The sequence below is a fragment of the Lytechinus pictus genome, chromosome 2, assembly GCF_037042905.1.
Source record: "Lytechinus pictus isolate F3 Inbred chromosome 2, Lp3.0, whole genome shotgun sequence".
NCBI lineage: Eukaryota > Metazoa > Echinodermata > Echinoidea > Temnopleuroida > Toxopneustidae > Lytechinus > Lytechinus pictus.
This window is the reverse complement of record NC_087246.1, coordinates 67,998,608-68,012,755: the sequence shown is the minus strand read 5'-3', so window position 1 is coordinate 68,012,755 and position 14,148 is coordinate 67,998,608. Positions and strand designations below refer to the sequence as shown.

Genomic DNA, 14,148 nt, shown 5'->3' with positions numbered 1-14,148 from the left:
ATGTCATAACATAAGAAAACGGAAAGTGGGGATGTGACATCATCAGCCCATGAAATGAAAATTCATGGCGACTGTTTTCACAAAATATTGCTAAACTTTAAACTTTAATAACTTTATCATTTGTCATCCGATTTTGATGAAATTTTCGGCATTTTCCTCAATGAATTCTACTCTATGTATTAAGATATAAATATTTTCAGCCCGGACCATCCCTTTAAGCTTGATATCATCATCCATGATCCTTTTTTTTTTCTTTATCTACTTCTCCCTCTGCTTCTTCTTCTTCCCTTCTGTCTCAGATCCTCCTTCTTCCTCATTCTCCTAGCTGTTTCACTATCGACTCCACTTTCCATCTGTGCAATTAATGAGTGCATACTCACTCATTAAAGGAGAATGAAACCCTTGAAACCAGCTGAATCCATATCAAAGATAAAAATCAAAGAAACATATTGTTGAAAGTTTGAGGAAGATTGAATGAATAATAAGAAAGTTATGAGCATTTGAATATTGAGATCACTAATGCCATGTAGATCCTCCCATCGGCAATGCGACCAAGATCTGTGATATCACACACGTACAACTCCCTCATTACTTTAGTACTTATTTCACGTATATTCTCACTTTTATATAGTCTATCACAAGGTGAGGTGTTCTCTTTATGAGATGACAAGTACAGAGGTTTCACAACATTATATCATTGATGAATCGTTTGTCATATGATTAGAATGAGCAAAAAGATATGTTTTGGGGTATATTTTCAGTGTCCAAATGGGAGAGTTGTACGTGTGTGACATCACAGATCTTGGTCGCATTGCCGATGGGAGGATCTCCATAGCATTAGTGATCTCGACATTCAAATGCTCATAACTCTTTTATTGCTAGTCCTATTTTACTCAAAGTTTTGTTGATCTTATTCTTTGATTTTTCTGCTTTCACAAAAGCTAACTTGCTCCAAGAGTTTCATTCTCCTTTAATATTTATTGCGATCTCATTTTCATACTTTAAGAAATATTATTTTTTAGGAGTATTATCATTGCCACGCTAAACCTCATAATTCCATCATTTAATTAAAAGTTGTGAAGTGATTTACACCCCTCTCATTTACATAAGAAACCAAAAATACATTTATAGAACAGTAGTCTGGTCTTTGAATTAGACTAGTCAATGATAACGAGAAAAGAAAAGAAAAGAAAAGAAAAAAAGAAAAAGAAATAAAAAGAAAAAAGAGAAAAGAAAAGAAAAGAAAAAAAGAAAAAGAATACAAAAAAGAGACAAAAGAAGAAAAATAAGAAGAAAAGAAAAAGAAAAAAATAGAAAAAAAAAAGAAAAGAAAAGAAAAGAAAAAAAAGAAAAGAGAAGACAAAAAAGAAAAGAAAAAAAAAATAACATGAAAAGGAAAAAGAAGAAAAAAAAAAGAAGAAAATGACAGAAAAGAAAATGAAAGAAAAAGATAAAAAATATTAAAAGAGAGAAGGAAAAAAAATTATAATAAGCTACTGAAAATGAACAAAAGCTGTGGCAAAAATAGTCAATCCTGACTGGTTGCCAACCAAGGAAAGAAGAAGAAGAAGAAGAAGTTGAGATTGAAACACTGACTTCCGAGTTTCCGAGGATTTTCTACATGGGAAACTCGGAAGTCAATGTTTCAATTTAAACGAGGCCAAACGCGTCCGTTCGATACGGACACATGAAGAGCATGAGAGACATATACACTGAATATAACATATCTTGGCTTATACTCGGTCCTTTTCAGCCATTCAAAGTTATATCTGGGGTAGCTATCAATTTAAGAAGTCATATTTATAAGGTGAAGATGAAATAACTAACAAGAAAACGAATCATAATGTCCAGAAATTCGAGCCAGTCAGATTAATCTGCACTTGCGGTAAAACTAAAAACCACAGCCAAGAACCAGTGATGGGCGATGACTATTGTGTAAACAACATATTTTGGCTACTCCCTTCGAAATGCAAGTTGATCATGTCTGTGTTTAGAGGATTCTTGAGTATATTTCATCTATCACCAGTCCAATTTTCATGCTTTAAAGCTTATTCTGGGATACGAATTCTTGTTAACAACTTTTCCATTATAAAAGAGACAACTTTTGTTACAGGAGAGTTTCATGATGCAGCTCAGTCGGAATTCAGCTAGTAGTTGTATATTCTGTGGTTATCAAGCCCTTATCGCACCCGAGGGCATTCTGCGGTCTGGGGGACAGATAAGGTTTCTTGGGGCTGCAGAGAAGTCAATGTTTCAATTCCGAGTTTGCCAGGGCTAACTCGGAGAGCTTTTAACGGGAGATTTTCGTAATGGGTTGAATAAATATCATGATGGTGCACGGGAACCGCCATTTCCGAAAAGACTATACTTAGAAGTCCAATTTCCATTTCACACCCTGTATCAAACCCATGATCAAGAGCCCCAATCAACTTTGAAATTATAAACCATGTTTGATTATATCAATGTCATGTGCGTCACTTTATACCCTTACCTAACAGTTGAGAACGATATCAGCATCATCAGGTTTGGAGAAAGATTGATAATGATTAGTGAATATCAGACCACATACAAGATAGATCACTAATAATACTTGACAAAGAAAAAAAAAACGCCAAAATAGATTGATGATGATATTTTCATTTTAGCAAACAATTTATTCAAGGGATAAAAAGGATAGCAAATTATACAATCATTTATATGATAAGAACTCAAGATGTCTCTTAAAAGGTCTAAATACACTTGATGTTTCCGAAACAAAAGAATTCAATTTGATAGAAAAGGCAAGGGAACAAAAGGACGAGGAGATGGGGAGGAATGAGTTAAAGAATGAATGAAAACAAAGAGGAAAGGGGATAAAAGAGAAATGGGGAAACTGTTGTCAGAAGTTGATTATATTGATAGAATAGAAAAAGTAAGTACAAAAAGAAAAGAGAGAAAGAGACGCGTGAACGTACACGGTGAGTGTGTGTGTGTGGGTAGGGGTATATGTATATACGTCGATCTTGGTAACAAAGTGTGTAGGTGGGAAGAGGGTTTAGAATGGGTAAATTAAGTTTGTAAGTAAGGACGTGTGCACCTGCATATACGTAAATGAGGGTGACGGTGGCGGAGAGTGAGTGAGTGTGTGGGTGTGTGTGTGTGTGTGTGTGCGCGTGCGGTATGTGGGAACAAGGGGTTAATTGTGCGCAGTAGCGGACCGTGACCCGGAGGAGACAAAGCATTGGGGGGGGGCACTGTATTGTTTGTGAACAATGCTGTGCCCCCCCAATGCTTTGTCTTCTCCGGGTCACGGTCCGCCACTGATTGTGCGTATGTTGTGTGTTTAACATGTATGTTTGTCTGTGTTAGGGTGTGTATATGTGGGTGGAGAGGGGATGGTTGTGTTTAGGTGTGGGTGTGGGTTCGTGCGCGTGTGTAAGGAAGAGAAAGACTGCGGTCTGAGGTTATAGTTATACCATGTATACAAGACACGTTTTATTATGTTTATGCAGTCTATACAACGAGAACGAATATTTCAATCTGGACCAAGACCTAATTGAAAATAACTACGAAGGCAGATTTCTAAGTAGGTATATATACTTATGGAGTCGTTTTATGTGTAGTTGTCTAGACTCTCGTATCTGAATAAGATTGTCGTTAGTTCCTATCCTACTGAAGGAGTTAAAGGAACGGTCCGAGCTGAAAATATTTATATCTAAAACAATAGAGTAAAGTTCACAAAGCAAAATGCTTAAAATTTCATCAATATTGGATAACAAATAACGAAGTTATTGAATTCTAAAGTTTATCAATATTTTGTGAAAACAGTTGAATTTCATTAGGTGGGCTAATGATGTCATGTCCCCACTTCCATTTCTCTTATGTTACTACATGAAAGCATAATTGTTTTATTTTTTCACACATGTGTAAATGATGTGTCTCCATTATGATGAAATAAGTTGCAGCAATAAATAACTAATGCATTTATTGATACTATGCATTATTCTCTTGTTAATATATATATGGACCTGCATAAAAAAAGAATAAGGAGATATTTTTTAAGAAATTTACAACTTTTTCTTACTAGGAATGGTGTGAATTATTCAGATTCTAATCTCATCTTAGATGGAGACTGGAATTGTGTATTAAATGCTCGTGATGTTCAAGGTACCTACAATAAATTTTATAAGAAACCACGAAATTTTTGTAAACTGTTAAAACAATATTCCCTTTGTGATATCTGAAGAAGAATGAACCCTTTATGCAAACAATTTACATGGAGAAACCACGAATCGCATCAAGACTATAGATAATTGGCTTGTAAACGAAAATGTACAGCCCAGAGTAATAATATCAGATATTAGACCGGCAATAAGAGCCGACCATAACGCAATATCGCTTAAGATTAAAATTAAAAACAACAATAAAGGCCCTGGTTATTGGAAAATGAACACTAGTATTTTGAAAGATGAAAACTATCGAGACAACGTTCATAATATTATATGTAAGGTTCAAACTAAAGATTTTACTTCTTCCGAAAAATGGGAACTATTAAAAATAATGGTTCGTGAATTCACACAAAAATTTTGCAGTAAAAAGAAGGAAATGAAAAAGGAGAGAAAAGATATCTTACAGGTAAGAATGGATTTTCTTGGAAAACAGATTGATGAAAAAAGAATGATATTGAAACAGAAATGAATTATAAATCAGTAAAAGAAGAACTCGACAATATTTATAAATCTGAATCAAAAAGTGCAGGTATTCGAGCAAGAGTAAAATGGATGGAAGAAGGAGAAAGAAGCTCAAAGTATTTCTTAAGTTTGGAAAAAAGAAACGTTTCTCGAAAAGGTATAAACCAAATAAGATCAGTAGATGGGAAAAGAATACTCAATAAAGAAAATAATATTTTAAAAGAAACCATGAAATTTTATAGTATTTTATATACTGATAAAAAAAAGAAAGATGATAGTTTTGAAGAATATGTGCGATCACAAAATACACCATATCTGAATGATAATGATAAAAATTCCTGTGAAGGTTTGTTGACAGTTTCGGAATGTAAGCGTGCGATTTTCTCCATGCAAAAAAAATAAAGCTCCCGGTTGTGACGGAATTCCCGTCGAATTTTATCAGGTGTTTTGGTCCGACCTTAGTCATATGCTTGTCGAAACACTAAATGAATGTTATAGTAATGGAACTATGTCAAACACTCAGAGGAAAGGTCTCATTACACTTTTATATTAAAAAAAAAAAGGAGACAGACTGAATTTAAAGAATTGGAGACCCATACCACTTTTAAATTGTGAGTATAAAGTCATAGCAGCTGTGTTAGCCCGCAGATTACAAGAAGTTATACCTCGGATTGTTGACCCAAATCAAACTGGTCATGTTAAAGGTCGACTTAACTGGCGGCCCACAATGTACGACTCGTAAAAGATGTGATTCACTATACAATAAAAAACAACAAAACCGGAGCAATCAAGTTGGTAGACTTCAGTACAGCGTTTGATGTTATTAATATGCAGTTTGTGAACAGTTGTCTAAAAAAAGATGAATTTTGGGCATTACTTTCAGAAGTGGGTAAAGGTTCTTTATGCTAATATCACAAGTTCAGTTATTGTAAATGGTTGGATCTCAGAAACATTCTCTGTCAAAAGAGGGATACGTCAAGGCTGTCCCCTATCGGCGCTCTTGTTTTTTATTAGCAGCTGAATTTATGGCAAATAGAATAAGGCAAAATGATGGAATTAAAAGTATTGAATTTAAAGGATGCGCTTCAGTATTAAAAGTTTTAAAGTACGCCGATGACACTCTGTTCTTCGTTTAAGATAAACAGTCTTTACTTAATATATTAAGCGAATTAGATTTATTTGGAAACACTGCAGGTCCAAAATTAAATAAAGACGAGACTGTTGTTTTTTGGATTGGAGATACCAGTAACAGATGGCATCTTTCTGACTTGGATCTTGGTTGGACAACAGAGCCTGTTAAATATTTAGGGTACTTTATATCCACGGACCTCTACTACTCAAATAGAATAAGTTGGGAAAACAAATTGTCTAAATTACAGAAACACCTATAGATAACTGGAGGAGCAGATGTTTAACTTTTTTCGGAAGAATTACCGTTGTAAAATCACTTGCTTTGAGTCAAGTAATTCATCTTATGACAGTAGATGTGATCCCGTAAATATATATCAAGAAACTAAATAGATAAATTTTTTATTTCATTTGGAATTCTAAGGTTGAAAAAGTGAAAAGATGTACACTCACTCAAGACTATATATAGCCAAGGTGGATTGCGAATGATTGATGTCACCAAACAAATACTCGGTTTTCGTTTAAGATGGCTTGGGAAGACTGTTAGATGATAGTGAACGTCCATGGAAGGATATGTCTCATTACTTTTATAATTGTATCGGTGGCTTAAATCTTCTGTTGCACTGTAATTATGACTATAATTTATTAGATTTTTGAAGCATGGAGTTATGTAAAGAATAATACCACGTGTGAAACTGGTTCTGTTAAAAACATGTATGTTCAGAAACAAGTGATATGGCATAATAAGAACATTGTTTGGAATAATAAGTCTTTGTTTTATGAAGATTGGTACAATAGTGGGATTATTCATGTACAGGATCTTTTTGAGGAAGGACAGTTTGTTTCTATGGAAAAAAATCTAGTTCGCCTTACAACAAAGAGAGGCGAGCAGAATATGTTATTTGATTATGCAAAGTTAAAGAAAGCTATTCCAAAAGTGTGGTTAAAAGGGTTTTATACAAATATACAGACAGCGAATGATTTATATTACTCTCTTGAAACTACTGCTTTTTCTATTGGAGAAAGGCTCGTTGCAGTGAGTGACATGACTAGTAAACGTTTTTATAATCTGATTTGTTTAAGGCCAAATTATACGAATAGATGTTGTATCTTTTGGGAAAATATACTGCAGACTGATATTGACTGGTTTTCTGTGCTTAAAAGAAACTTGACATGTATAAGTGAGCTTCGTTTACGAGAATTTAAATTTAAACTTTTTTACAATTTACTACCCGTTAGAAGTAATCTTTTTAAATGGGGTCTTTCTGATGATAAATATTGTCCGCACTGTCATGTTAAAAAAGACTTGATACACGCTTTTATTGAATGTGATTTGAACAAACAGTTCTTTTCTTATGTTAGGAGTGTTGTTATGTATACTTTTAAAGTCGAAATTCATGTGAATACTTTTTGTTTACTAAAAATTAATAACGATAAAAACACAGATATAACAATGACAGTCGCCTTTTGGTGTATACATAAAATGTTGCATAATAGAAATAGATATGGTATAGACAGAAGAGATTCAAGTTTTAAATACCTTTCTGTAAGAGAAATGGAAAATAGAATAATTACAAACAAATAATTGAATAAGCCAGATAAGAGATTGCCGGAGAAAATGTTAAATTTATTGTGATGTTCAGTTTATTATGACATGTGTGATGAATTATGAATAAATCCCTCGTTTATAGGTACAAAAAAAACTAATGCATTTAATCAGTTGTCAATCCAATTGTTTCAGTTCTTGGTAGAATTTGTTTGAATAAACCTAATTTCATATAATAAAATACAAAAGAACAAGTGGAGATATGATATCATTTGCCCACCTAATGGATATTCATGAAGACATACCTAGAACTGTTTCACCGGAATAATGCAAATCTTTAAAATTCAATAACTTCGTTATTTGTTATCCGATTTTGATCAGATTTTCAACATTTTGCTCTGTGAATGTTACTCTATTTATTGAAATATAAATACTTCCCGACTGGACCATACCTTCATTTTTTTCAGTGAGAAATATTGTTATACACTCAGTACATACCTCATTCCTTGAAACGCAGAGCGCGTGACAGCTGCCTTGGGTGATCATCCCACTTGACTGTAGTTTAGAGTAGAGACGTCTGATAATTATGTTTTAAGTGCAATATAGGTAGAGAACTATTATTAGCATCATCTTTACTATTTCGACGCTGTCAAACGTTTTCTTATGTCAGACACTATTCATTTAATTGTGGTAAAAAACAATTATGATAAATGCCCTTAACTATGATTTCCCGCTATGACACAAGCGATATAGTGGAAATAGTCCAGGATAGAAGAGGCATAACCTAGTTTTTTTCATATATACAATATTTCTTGATGGTCACTTGTCAATTCGAGGGTGCTGATTACGAATCTAAATGATGCCACTCGTGTAACCTTGAGCATTTACCGCAAATTGGCAAAATCCAATATGGCCGCCAAAATATGCATATTACCCATGAAAATCATAAATTGCCAGCGAATTGGTTATAAAATGTATGTAATTGTGTTGCAGTAGTGAAAAACTCTCTGAAAAAAACATTTTTGACAAAATATTTATTTCTTGATATTCAAAATGGCCGCCACAGACCTCTTTATACCCTATTATGTACAATATGAGTAGGGAAAATTAATTTTTCACAAAAATTATCACTAAACTGCAAGTAATTGTGAAAATCATGATATATCTTTTATTATGTCATGTATGGGAAAATTGTTGTATTTAATATTCAAAATAGCTGCCACTGGCCCAAATAGTAATATTTTCTATGGCAAAGGGGCCAACCAAATTCGCAAGAGTGAGCACTAAAATGCATATTATGAAGAGAAACGAGTGGAATACTGACTAAAAACACAATTGCTAACAAAATATATTATTTAATATGCAATGTTTATGATAAATGCTGTATTTTGATATTCGAAATGGCCGCCAAAGGCCCTTACAGTATTATTATGTACAATGCGAGCTAGGAAATAAATTTTCACACGAGTGAGCACCATAAATGCACGTAATTGTGATCTATGAGTAAAATATTGTCTGAAATCATAATTTCTAACAAAATAATTTCAGTTCTTCTGCCAGGTAGGTGATAAATACTGCATTTTCAAAGTCAAAATGGCCGCTACAGACCCCAACAGTATTATGTACAATGCAAATGGGGACAAATGATTTTAACATGTGCAGTGTGCAGTGTGTGTACATTGTGTGATATTTTTTAGCTCTCAGTTTTGAGCCATAAATTGGTTCTAAATCTAGCATGACCATTCATATTTTGGTTGCTAGTAGGGCCTTTTGGCATTTTGGCACCATTCTGGGCCTTTTTTAGGATTCTAAATTGTGTTTTAGTGTTATTCTGAGGAATAATTTCACCAGCCTCCATCTTGTTTTTTACTCTGGCAACTCAGCTCAGTCCCATATGCTAGCTTCTGTGCTGCATTCTACAATCTACATGTTACAGTAGTGAGTTAGTACCTTCCTTTCTTCAGCATTGTTAGGAGCCTAGCTTGCATCCTTTCTTCAAGTTGTGCATCCTTTCTTCAACAGTTTGTTTAGTGAGTATTTGTTGTAGATCTACTGTAGCTTATGAGGATTTCTGTCATTTCTTATTTATGCTAGGAACTAGAATATGTAATTTTGCTGAGTCATTACCACCACTGACCATCACCATGTATGTTCAACAAATGTGTTTGTTCATTCTGCTCTCTTCTGTAGTGAACATTATCATAGCCCAACAGTTTCTCCCACACATGTTTGAAACCTCATCATTCAATTACATGTGGCATACTCATCAATTATCCAATCATCAGGGAGGTTTTTCTAGGCATTTTTCTCATGGAGATGTAATAGAGAACACGCTACATCATGTCCTAGTGCAAAGAAAACCTGGTGCATTTATCGCAGGCATTCCATGCCACAGCAAGGCGCTCTCACTCCTATATCTCACCCTTCTTCTATTGTCAAATGCCTCAGATGTTGAAACAAATCCTGGACCTAACGTCAAGTATCCGTGCCAGATCTGTAACCGTCCTGTTACATGGAGGCAAAGAGGTGTGGCATGTGATGACTGTGATCAATGGTACCATGTGGAGTGCATGCAAATGTCAACTCCAGTCTACGAGGCCCTTGCCCATTCTAATGTTTCATGGCAATGTATTTCTTGTGGCATGCCGCAATTCTCCACCAGCCTATTTGAATCCTTCCAAATGGAGATGAGCAATGTGTACGACAGCCTGTCTTCAAGTTCTACCGACACAAGTACATGTAGCTCCACAACGCCACTTAGCCCTGGCCCTCCACTAGCTTCTTCATCTCCTACCCGTCGAAAAACCTTGCGGAAACGAGGTCAGGTTAAGCATAAGATGAAAATCTTGAACATCAATTTCCAAAGTATCAAGAATAAAAAGGAAGAACTTGGTACTCTTATTGACTCTACTGATCCTGATATTATTCTTGGCTCTGAAACATGGCTCAACAGTTCCATATGCAGTTCAGAATTGTTCCCCCCAGGCTACGATGTAATTCGGAAGGATCGTCTTGATGGGTATGGAGGAGTATGCATTGCAATAAAGAACAACCTTGTATTTGAGCGTCTAACCTACAGACTGGATCGGGAGATAGAAGCAGTCTTTATAAAACTTCATATTGACAGGCACCAATCCCTAGTTATCTGTGCTATGTATCGCCCACCATCCAGTTCGATTGCTTACATGAATGACCTTTGTGAAGTAATAGAGGATATTAACGCTGAGAACCGCAACACTGTTTTGTGGCTTGGAGGGGATTTAAATCTCCCTGACATCAATTGGACCACCCTAGCTATTGACAGGAACCAATATCAAAATGCTGTCAACATGAGATTCTTGGACATGCTTCATAACTGTGGGCTTGAACAAATTGTAGATTTTCCAACAAGGCAGAACAGCTTTCTTGACCTCTTCCTTACGAATAGACCTACCCTTGTTTACAAGTGTTCTCCCCTTCCTGGAATAGGTGATCACGATATTGTGTCTGTGGTGTCCTCTATCAAAGCTAGCAGACGCAAACCCGTGAAGAGAAAGATCTGCCTCTGGAAGCAGGCAGACTTAGAGAACCTGAAGAAGGATTGCCTTGTATTCCAGAACAGCTTTACTGGTCAATACTGTACTTCTAGCTCTGTACAAGACATGTGGCTTGACATCAAAACAACTCTGACAAAGCTGCTGGATAAGCATGTACCTTCAAAGATGTCATCAACTAGATACAACCAGCCCTGGATAACTCGCTCTGTCAAACGGCTCTCAAGAAAGAAAAAAAAGTACTATAACAGAGCGAAGACCAGCAATGACCAAGCTGACTTTGAGAAGTACCAGCAGGTCAAGAGACATTCCAGAATTGCCTGCAAACAAGCTTACAACAAGTACTTGACAGATATTGGCAGTCCAGACACCACAAGTAATCCAAAGCGTTTCTGGAGTTTTGTAAATAGCAAGCGCCATGATGCCTCAGGTGTAGCACCATTAAAGTCTCATGATGGTCTGACTACTGCTGACAGTCTCTCTAAGGCTAACATCTTAAGCCAACAATTCTCATCGGTATTTAACCATGATGAAGATATGACCAGCCTGAGAGACAAAGGGCCTAGTGCTTACCCATCAATGGATCATATAATCATCTCTCCCCAGGGGTCCATAAGATTCTGTCTGAGCTTGATATCCATGAGGCATCTGGTCCTGACGAAATTCCTGCCAGACTTTTGAGGGGACTTGCCACCGAATTGACACCAATATTCTCCATATTCTTTCAAGCCTCCCTAGATCAAGGTATCATCCCTGCTGAATGGAAGACGGCTAACATTGTCCCCATCTTCAAGAAAGGCGACCGTAGTAAACCAGAGAACTACAGGCCTATCTCTCTGACATCTGTGACCTGTAATATTCTAGAGCACATCGTTCTTAGTGACGTCATGACCCACCTTGAAGATCACAATGTATTGTCTGATGCTCAACACGGTTTTCGCAAGAAACGATCCTGTGTTTCTCAGATGATTCTTGCCGTCCAAGATCTTGCTAGAAGCATTGATGACAAGGGTCAACTGGATATGATACTCCTTGACTTCTCTAAAGCATTTGACAAAGTACCGCATGGACGCCTGTTACACAAGCTTCAATTTTATGGAATCCGAGATCACACTCACCCATGGGTGTCGATCAGTATTCTTGGTTGGGGGGGGGGGATGATGACACAAAAGTTCTTGTGGATGGGGATCTTTCAACATTACCCCCACTAAAATCACAAGTTAGGACATTTGGGAGTGATTGATATGCATGGTGTTCTTGGAAATTCCTTCATTGTTGTAGTGTACTGTACTTATATATATTTTTTTTTAAATTCGATTTGTGTTACAAGTAAGCCTATTCTAAACTCATACGAAAGAAAAAATGACAAAAATTATCTGGAACATGTACATAGTGATCTGTTGATTGAGCATGATGTATACACAGGGGCATCGATCCATTTTTCAGATTGGGGGGGGGGGCAAAATCATGAATCAACGTTCCAAAGACGCTCGATCATATAAAACGAACAAACTCACCCACACACCCCTACACCCCCACACATAGGCCTATATTTTATATATATATATATATATATATATATATGAATCATGAGTAAGAGACACATATCTCAACCTCACCAACAATGCGAGCGCGAAGCGCGATCTGAAAATTTTTAGTATGACATGAAAACAGGAAAAATGTACCTGTTTAGGTTTGCTCGTAGTAACTCATGAGGAGCATAGATACATGTATCTCACTAGAGAGCGAGCTAAAATTTCTTTTTATTCTGATGTGAAAGCTTGATATTCTAAGCACTTTTGGTACCAATGATTAAGATGGGTATCTAGAAGAACAATAGATGCGAGCACAAAGCGTCAGCTGTAAATTTTAATATTTCGATCTGGACAAAAAGACAATTTAATGGACGCTTTTAATAAAGAACAAGATATATATCCAACAAAAGATTATTGCAAATCGAAGCGGGAGTTCTTTTGAAGTATAGAACTGAAAACGGGACATTCTATTCACCTATTTAATCATGAAAAGTATGGGGTTTTGGTACAGAAATGATGCGAGCGCGAAGCGCGAGCTGAAACATTTTATATTCCGATCTGAAAAGCAGACATTTTGAGCACGATTTTAGATCAAAATCGAGTTGGTATCTTAATCTCGCTTGCTGGTTTCAGTGTAGCATTACAATCTTATTTTATTTTTAGTTGCACATGCGGAATTATTGGGAGGGGGGCAAAACGATATGTTCCCCCCAAATATTTTCATTGGTGGGGCTATTACTCTAATAGCTATATGGTCATTCCTTAGACGATTTATCTTGCCACCCTTTTACTCCCGTTTGTTTTTCCACCCTTTTGAATTAATTGATTTATCAAAATTAATTCATTCACAACTGGTGGGATGGAACACCCTATCAACAAAAGTTGTTTTACGTTGGGGTCCTTTTATGTCATGTGTTAAAAAATATCATATACATACTTTTTCATCTTGAACTTCCACCCATCTGTTTAATAGTCCTGAAAAAGAATGTTTTCATTGAATAACAATATACACAAATTGCGAGGGAAACAAACTGATTGATGGCATACTATAATCATCACTATAATCATCATGATCAAACTTTTCATTTTTTCATCATCATTATTATAATTTTTCTACCCTAAATTATTGGGGGGATGATAATACAGGCCATCCCCCCCACTTGAAATATTGGGGGGATATATCCCCCCATCCCCCCCGTGATCGACACCCATGCTGACTCACCATTGGATAGCTGACTTCCTGAGTAATAGGACCCAACGCGTTGTATTGGGCGGATCCATCTCCAACACCAGCCAAGTAACATCAGGCGTTCCGCAAGGCAGTGTCCTCGGGCCAATGCTCTTTCTCATCTTCATCAATGACCTGCCAGAGTATCTCTCCAACAACTCAACAGTAAGGCTCTTTGCTGATGATTGCATGGTTTATGCCAACGTCAAGACAGAGGAAGATGCCATTCGTCTCCAAGAGGACCTTGACTCCTTGCAACGATTGGAGCATGATTGGCTGATGGAATTCAATCCACAGAAGTGTCAAGTACTTCATGTCACAAATAAGCGCAAACCTATCATCAAGCCTTACTTCATCCATGGACAGACTATATCTGATAAAAATACAGCAAAGTGTCTTGGAGTTGAGCTGCAGAGGAACCTCAGCTGGAATCAACATATAAATGCTGTAACCAAAAAGGCCAACTCCACACGTGCCTTCCTCCAGAGAAATATCCGGCCATGTCCAA

General features: G+C 36.3%; 1 protein-coding gene across 1 annotated transcript; it reads left to right on the top strand.

Annotated features, from left to right (window-relative positions):
- Positions 1 to 10,025: 10,025 nt before the first annotated feature.
- Positions 10,026 to 11,558, top strand: LOC135153256 (uncharacterized). Its single transcript, XM_064095731.1, has one exon. The coding sequence runs from the start codon at positions 10,026 to 10,028 to the stop codon at positions 11,556 to 11,558; it is 1,533 nt and encodes a 510-aa protein (XP_063951801.1).
- Positions 11,559 to 14,148: the final 2,590 nt, after the last annotated feature.

Coding starts and splice junctions, on each gene's coding strand:
- LOC135153256 (XM_064095731.1), top strand. CDS start 10,026: ATGGAGATGAGCAATGTGTACGACAGCCTGTCTTCAAGTTCTACCGAC.